At 45.3% G+C, this 8,646-nt stretch overlaps 1 protein-coding gene across 1 annotated transcript; it reads right to left on the reverse strand.

Annotated features, from left to right (window-relative positions):
- Positions 1 to 2,178: 2,178 nt before the first annotated feature.
- Positions 2,179 to 4,380, reverse strand: LOC130388193 (gastrotropin-like). Its single transcript, XM_056597564.1, has 4 exons — positions 4,232 to 4,380; positions 3,054 to 3,229; positions 2,635 to 2,724; positions 2,179 to 2,316 (listed from the first exon to the last, which is right to left on the reverse strand). Exons 1-4 carry the CDS (start codon positions 4,296 to 4,298, stop codon positions 2,266 to 2,268), a joined length of 384 nt encoding a protein of 127 aa, XP_056453539.1. The 5' UTR covers positions 4,299 to 4,380; the 3' UTR covers positions 2,179 to 2,265.
- Positions 4,381 to 8,646: the final 4,266 nt, after the last annotated feature.

Here is an 8,646-nt window from a genome sequence, read left to right on the forward strand (position 1 = left end):
TCTTCTGCGGGTGGAATTAATGAAGCCGTAAATTCATGAGGCAGGAGCCACCGGGCCTCCAGAACACTCCTAGGAGACCTTCCAGAAGGTTCCTGGGACCCGCATGCTTAATTAACTGATTGTGTGCTTGGCTGGGAGCCACGGCCAGGCGGGATTAAAGGGGAGCCGGGTTGCTACGAGCTAGCGGCTAACGCTAAGCTATCAGAGGTGCAGCGGCAATGAAAAGCTGTATGCCAGACGCTGAGGCTAACAGAGGTAGTGACGCCAATGGAGGGAGCGAGACTTCACGAGGGCGAGAGAGAACATAAAGGAAAATAAAACGAGAATAAAGAAGAATAGAGGGAGCAGAGCCACAGAAGGCGAAAGAGCAAAATAAACAGGGGAAAACAGGTTAGGAGAAAATAAGGCCGAGAGGGAGAGGGGATTGGATAAAAATTACAGCAATAATTTATATTATGATTTTTTTTTTTCCAACATCGCAGGAGCAGGAATGCTTGAAAGGATCAGCAAGGAGCTGTTGTAAATAAGATGAGAATAGTTGAAGACGACGATAAACAGTCTATAAAAGATGCAGAGATACAAAGCATCAGTCACTGTTAGTAGAGGACCAATTTACTTCTGGAGACAAGGGGCGATATTCCTGAGCTTCCGGTGTAGCCGTAAAACAGGTCATTGATATCGGCGCAAAGAATTTATTTTCCGAGCACCGGTCATTGTTTTCGATGATCTAAAAGGGCAATTCCGGTCCAGATGACATTTTGGCTTATCTCTTTAAACAGATATCAAAGCTAATGAAATGCTAAATCATCCTCAGATGATAGCTTATGGGTTCCGAGATTGTTGCTCTGGTGGACTGCGTACATGCGGGCAACCAACGACTTTAAAACATGATTGGTCAATAAAACGTGTGCCTCAAACAGAAACAAGAATGCCTCTGATGCCAAATCGACTACAGAACATCTGTAGTTGACTACAGATATTCTCAGATATTATAGTAACCACAAGATGACCAAACCAAAGCAAAAGAGCAGCGCCCTCTCTGGTCAAACATCTGGAACCTGAATGGATTTTCTTGCCCTCCAGTCAAAGGCGCTTTCACAATACGGTCAAACTTAAAAACAATGTTTAAATATAAATGATGCGTGCCTGTGTTATTTGTTCATCAGTCTGTTGGAAGAATGAAAAGAGAAATAGTCTACTGTATTGATGACAAGATGACATGATACGCAAGAGACATGAAGATAATGACAATGCAACGAGAATGTCTTCATATTTGGTGGGTCCTGGGCCAAAACTCCCTCCCCAGGTGGGAACAAGCTGTACAACACCTGCTATATCAGAAAAATAGTCCTGCTGTTTGTCTGTTTTCTAGGCTAAGGAGCTTCGGGGCAAAGTAAAAATGTGCTTAAAGGTCCCATATTATACCACTAGGAGCGAGTCTGATTAGCCGTTACAAGCCGTTTTAGAAATCTGCCTCTTCCTGTGTTTTAGTGGCATCAAACGTGGGCGTGTCCACCTAGATGTGTGCTGGATAGATCAGTCTACCAGCCTTCCCAGTGGAGTGTAGCAGACGTTGCTTATATCTGTCATACATCTAGGTGGACCCGTCGACTTGTGAAAAACGTAGATGAGGCCGATTTTTAAAACGGCATGTAACGGCTAATCATACTCATAATATGGGACCTTTAAGTGTTAGAAAGTCCATGCAGTCAAAACGGTATACTTGATTGATAAGTACAAATTTAATAAAAAATAATAATAAACTAAAAAAAGCAGATTTCGGAAAAATGGTTCCAATTATTAATCGTTTTTGTGGCCCTCCAGGAGTTTCTAAAATAAACGGCACAGTAAAAAAAGTAAATGTCACAACTATGAAGTGCAAGTGTGCTAATTTGTCCAACCTTAACTAAAGACTAAAACTAACTTTGCTCAACTTCTATCATTTCTCGATTCAGTAGAACATAGACTCATCCCAGTATCTGTTTCTCTCTCAAATACACAGACACCCACACACAGACACACACAGCCACACACACACACACACACACACACACACACACACACACACACACACACACACACACACACACACACACACACACACACACACACACACACACACACAATTGTATGACATGCGTTAGGTAGACAAAGCAGAGGTGGTCATAAGTTGTCATGACAGTTTTCACTTTATTGAATTTGAGTAAAGATGGATGTGTCGTTGTAACCCAGAGGTCAGAGATCAGAGGCCAAAGGTCAAAACATTTATAGCTTCTTGCTGGTCCTCTTGAGCACAATGGACCCGGAGGTGGAGGTCTGAGAGAGAGAGAGCAATAGAAAGATAAGGAGATTTTTTAAGGGTATTGTTAATTGAAATTATCTTTAGAATTACTATATAATATAACTATGTCACTGTTCCCTCATTAATCACCCTCAATCAAACGTCAGCACGTCGGATTTCAAATAACCACAATAAATAAAATGAAACCATAACCTGCTCATCAACACTAACCACTCATGTAACCAGTGACAGTAATGTCTACAGGGCCTCCTTTAAAACCCAATGAGTCAACCCACGATCACATGACCCTCATCGCTGGTGTCTATTGGACCAGAAGGAGAACCAGGCTTTACCTCCACCAACTTCCCGCAGCAGATCTCCGAGGTGTGGCTGTAGTTGGGGAAGCTGACGCTCAGCTTGCCCCCGGCCATGGCCACCGTGGCCTGGGGGGAGAGCACAGAGCACTGGGGTTAGCATCCTCATCATCATCATCATCATCATCTTCATCATCATCATCACCATCATCATCATCATTCATCCGCTCTGCATCCCCTGCTCCTCTTCCCCCGTCCCCAATACTTTGTACATCATTATTCACACACACACACACACACACACACACACACACACACACACACACACACACACACACCCCTACACACACACACACACACACAGACACACACACACACACATACACACACACACACACACACACACACACACACACCCCTACACACACACACACACACACACACACACACGCACATACCTTGAACTTCTTGCCACCGATGGTCTCCATGTCACTCTCCTTGCCCACGCTGAACTTGTTGGAGACGCGGGCGCCGGCCGGGTACAGCTGGGTCCAGGTGAAGTCCTCCCCGCTCTGGGTCACCTCCGTCACCATCTTGTAGTCACGCCCCTTCTCGATGACGTCAGCAGGGATGCCTGGGCGGCGGGAGGGAGGGGACAGAGGGAGGTGAGCGTGTACGAAGCAATGCTAATGACTAATGTGGTGTGTGGTTGATAGAATCAGAGAGGAGAGGGATGGGGAGGAGGGGGGGAGTGGAGAGGAACCAAGGAGATGGGAGAGGAGTTGAAAGCAGAGAAGGTGAGGTGAGGATAGGAGAGAAGGGGAGTGGAGATGAAGCGGGTAAAAGGGGGATAGGAAGGGGAGAGAGGGAGGAGAGGAAGAGAGTTTAGGAATGGGGAGGAGGAGCAGAAAAGAGAACACCTTTGAGCTACAAAATGCTTTTCCAAATCATGACCTTCAGTGAGGTTGGACCTAAGAGTTAAGGGTCAGCCACTTGATCAATGCTTTGAGGTAAGGCTGAGGACATTGGGGATCGAACGTAGTACTTCTCGGCTGGGGGGACCTTGGCCACTCGACTTCCTTGACCTGTTGAGAGCCATCCAAGCACGAGGACCACACAGACTACCTGGGGCAAGATGTGGACTAAAGGGAAGAAAGCATCCAACCTTGAAGCATTACGTCTTACAGAAGACCAAACTAACTTTTCTCTACCCAAAATGTTCCGCCATATGCCTTTGAAGTGTCTTTTTTATTTTTTATGTTTAACTCAAACCCTTTATCATGGCCCTTCATATACTGAATACACTGGTGTCCAAATAGACTCCAATGTATTTGGGCGAATTAAGGAGATTACAAGGACCTTCGTGGACTTATCTCACAGATCAGTCTCACCAAGTTCAAGTGACGATCTCTAGTTTTCCTCAGTTGAAGTGCACTTCTACCACACTCCTAAGCACCTGCCGTGCACCTGTGCGAGTCTCTACAGTTCAATATACATCTAATGTACCAAAAAAGAGCGACCTGTCACGAACCATACAAGCATAAAAAGTCATTGATAAGACAGGGGAACAGCGATAGAGAAAAGCAGATAGAGGAGCAGATAAAACAGGGGAGAGTGGCGTGTGTGTCCGTCTCACCGAGGAGTTTGCAGAAGTCGTCGTATCCCTCCTGTGTCTCCAGTTCCCATTTTCCGGCAAAGGCCATGTTGAGTGAGAGGGCGAGCGAGCAGAGGCGACGAGGAGAGAGAGAGAAGGAAGAGCGAAGGTGCCGAGACACACTTCTGCAGCCCTTTAAGTACACCTCTGGTCAGGGCCACCCCCCCCCCCCCCCCCCCGCTCACACTTGTGACATCAAGGGTTCTGGGTCGGGGCACGAAGACAGCGCCAGTTCAATGAGTTTCAGAACAGAATAAAAAAATTGTGAGTGGCAGCAGAGAATCCATTCACAGCCATGAATGGGAATGTTTTTTATGGAGCAAGGTCGGGCGGCAAGGTGTGAAATTCGCTGACTCTAACACAAACACGGCGAGACCCACTCTTGGATCAACCTTTCCGGGTCGTTGAACCCTTCTCCAACGTCTTTATGGGGCCCTACTTGGCTTTTTATTTTCTTTTTTATAGCATACGATGAAATACAAATAAAATAAAATGAGTTCTCCTTTAGATGTTAGAAACTGTACGATCGGCCCTCCTAAAATGTCATCATTGATTGATTACCAAAGCTCTGTAATGTGCTCTGTAATAAAGAGTGTTTTATGGGTGTTCTGTGACATACAGTACATTACTACACTTGCAGTTCTTTACAGCACCTCATAGCCGGGAACATACTCTCTACGTTTTACGATGTACTCTCAAACTATTTCTTTGTGCTTTTGTCTAATAAGGGAATCCTTATTGTATAGTAGCAGTAAAGTAGTAAGTAAAAATAAATGATGTTGCAGAAAAACTCCCAAAGACACTACCTTTATCTTCGTGTTTATATTCATTATATTGTGTTAACTATATTAAATCCAGATGTCATTGGAAGATAGGCTGATTCAGGGTTAATGTAAATACATTAACCCCATCAATTAATTGAAAAGAAAACGCCATGAATTACGCCACAGCTATGCCTTAAAGCTAGCATACGCAAATTATGCTATTCCATGCATCATCTTACAGTTAACACATAAATTACAGTATTGCTTTGCTACATCTTACAGCTAGCACACGTTATTGTTGCTACTCTATGCTAGCCCGTACAGCAAGCACACACTAATTAAGCTATTGCCCGCAACGTATTATAGCTAGTATGCTCTTATGCTGCTATTCCATGCTTCATCTTACAGTTAGCACATGCTAATTATGCTATTGCTAGGCCACGTCTTCCAGCGATGACATGCTGATGATTACCAGAGTGACCTTGGCAGGTCTTTACAACGACATAAAAGAAAGAACAGGTCAACACCCTGGAGGACACTCGCACTCACTGTCTGTCTGTCTCGCTGTCACTCTGTCTCTCTCACTGTCACGCTATTTGTCTTACAGTAACTGTTCTCTGTCTATCTGTCAATCCATCTTTCTCCCTCTACGTCTGTCACTCTGGCTCTCCCCCACTATATTTTCTATCTATCTCTATCTAACACACACACACACACACACACACACACACACACACACACACACACACACACACACACACACACACACACACACACACACACACACACACACACACACACACACACAAACATAGGTCTATTGACTTAACTACACTACTACTATCTACTAATTTGAAATCTAGTAGGCCTTTCTATCCAAAGAAATGTACAGTGAATAGTCTTATTATATACACTGACTGTACATTCAATATGTGTGTGTGTCTGTTTGTGTGTGTGTGTGTGTGTGTGTGTGTGTGTGTGTGTGTGTGTGTGTGTGTGTGTGTGTGTGTGTGTGTGTGTGTGTGTGTGTGTGTGTGTGTGTGTGTGTGTGTGCAGACGCAGCACTTCTCTCCTCACATACATCACTCCACACGGAACCATCTGAAGCCCCCAGGTCTAAGGCAGACATTTTGGGTCTTCATTTATCACACACTTAAAATGCACAGGACACAGCAAATTGCGTAATCCTATTTAAAGCCGCCAGCGTTTTTGAATTGCTACAGCTATTAAATTCATAACCCTACGTATTAAGAACAGTCATCTTCCAAGGTGTGTCCAAATGCCGCATTGGCTGGTAGGTAAATCGTAGTTTCTATTTCCGGGGTCGCTGACTCCATTATGAAACCTGGTAGATTGCGCTCTACCTCTCTCTCATCACCGGCCTCAATGTGCCGTTTAGCAGCACATGATATAGTGTCTACCACTGCATTGAATGATAGCATGGCGTTTTGTGAAATAGCTGGGGTTGGGGTTACCGGGTGGAAATTGGATTGATGGTGAAATGCCATCCATTATAAGCAGTTTAATAGCAGGCAGTGAATGGTTACGGCAAAAAATGAAAGCGGGTTGAGACTTTGAGTGTGAATCTGTTCTGGAAGATAAGGGTTCCTAGGCAGATTGGACCTCTATAGGACTAATGGAAACTGTACTGAACGTCAGCCCTGTTTAAACCACGCTGGCGTAATGACACTAGGAAACAGACAGAGGATTCCAGAACATTCCATCTTGGTCAAACACAGAGGCCGCTCACTGGTTCTTAACCTCTGCTGTGCTGTAATAAGTAACCAAACCAGGACCTGCTCGTTACTTATTGGCCAATCACATTGATTGCCTCATTCTATGTGATCCCGCAGTCCTCTCTGGTGTCTATGCGGCATGAGAGAGTTAGAGCAGAACCACACAAACAACATGGAGATGATGAGGGTGATGAAGACCACAACCCCATGATGAAGGTGATGATGGCAACGAGAACAAAGACGAAAGAAGATAATTAAAAACGGGGGAAGACAAGCAAAACGAGGAGGATGATGAAGATGGTAATGATGTTGAGGATGATCCCGTTGTGATTGCGAAGAGGTTGGAGATCACAGAGATGATTAAGCTAACGAAGATGAGGAGAACCAAGAAAGTGTGTGTGCAGAGTATGAAGAGAAAATGCTATTGAAGATAATGTTATGAAGTTACGATGATAATGATGATGGGTTGGCGACAATGATGGTGCCGATGGTGGCGATGAAGATGATGGTGGCTATGAAGATAATGTTGATGAAGGAAACGAAGAAGACAACCAATATTATTTGGAGAGGAAGACGACAACCGCGAAGCTGGCGGCTGTGAGGCAGACGAAGGTGACGAAGAAGACAATAACATTGATGACGGTGATGAATGGGGACAGCAGGGATTAGTTCAGAAATAAGGGGTTAACCAACCGAGGAAGAAGGGAGCTAGAAAAGGTGGGGAACAGAGGGGAGGAGGAGGAGAAGGAGGAGGAGGAGGGGGGAGGAGAGGAGGAGGAGGAAGGGGGGGGTATTCTAAAGAAAGATAGATACATAGATTCCTTTTTATCTCACACTGGAAAAAAGGGGGTGGGAGGGAGGGGTGGGAGGGAGGGGTGGGATTTGTAGAGGAGGCTCTGCAAGGAGGGGAGGCCTTGATATGCAAATGAGGCTGGTGTTAATCAAAGCAATAAGATTAGCCTTCCAAATTGAGATGAAAAGAGGCTCCATTATGTGGGCCGAGTGTCATGTGTAATAACGCGGAACGGAGGGGTGACGCAACGCCATGCAGCGTTGCATGCGTGTCAATGAGAGGAGAGAGAGAGAGAGAGAGAGAGAGAGAGAGAGAGAGAGAGAGAGAGAGAGAGAGAGAGAGAGAGAGGGGCCTAGAGAGAAGTACGGGGAGAGTGAGAGAGACCAAGTGAGGGAGAGAGCTAGTAAGTGAGCGCGAGAGATACCTAGTGAGTGATTGTGTCAGATACTAGTGAGAGAGAGAGAGAGTAAGAGAGAGAGAGAGCCGTAGAGAGTGAGAAATGGAGGGCTATAGAGAGATGGAGAGCGAGAGTGAGAGAGAGACCTAGTAAGTGAGAGAGAGACCTAGTGAGCAAGAGAGAGACCGATTGAGTGAGAGAGAGAGAGAGAGAGAGAGTAAATGAGAGTATAGAGAGACAGCAGGAGATATTGGCAGGGAAACAGAGACATATAGACAAGGAAAGTGAGAGCGCTAGTGAGCGATAGTGAGAGAGAGCCATAGAGCGACACAAAGATATAGTGAGAGACAGAGAGAGAGAGCGTGTGTGAGCAGGTGGGTTTATGTGTGATGTGATGTGTGTGTGTGTGTGTGTGTGTGTGTGTGTGTGTGTGTGTGTGTGTGTGTGTGTGTGTGTGTGTGTGTGTGTGTGTGTGTGTGTGTGTGTGTGTGTGTCCGGTGTGTGGGTGTGTGTGTGTGTGTGTGTGAGTGTGTGTGTTTGTGTGTTTGTGTGTGTGTGTGTGTGTGTGTTTGTGTGCCCTACAGGCTTCGAAGTGTTAAAACGCGTATTAGTTGGATGATGAAACCTTCTACACACAGATAGCATTACATAGCAACATAGCAACATGGCAACATAGCAACACAGCACTGGTGTGTACACACACACAA

The sequence above is a fragment of the Gadus chalcogrammus genome, chromosome 8 (genome assembly GCF_026213295.1).
Source record: "Gadus chalcogrammus isolate NIFS_2021 chromosome 8, NIFS_Gcha_1.0, whole genome shotgun sequence".
NCBI classification, from domain to species: domain Eukaryota; kingdom Metazoa; phylum Chordata; class Actinopteri; order Gadiformes; family Gadidae; genus Gadus; species Gadus chalcogrammus.

Bases quoted from the DNA above. Each gene is read 5' to 3' on its own strand.
- LOC130388193 (XM_056597564.1), bottom strand. From the start codon at position 4,298: ATGGCCTTTGCCGGAAAATGGGAACTGGAGACACAGGAGGGATACGAC. The intron at 3,230-4,231 runs GTGAGACGGACA...CCCGCCGCCCAG, and splicing joins CGACTTCTGCAAACTCCTCG to GCATCCCTGCTGACGTCATC. The intron at 2,317-2,634 runs GTAAAGCCTGGT...TCTCTCTCTCAG, and splicing joins GCTGCGGGAAGTTGGTGGAG to ACCTCCACCTCCGGGTCCAT.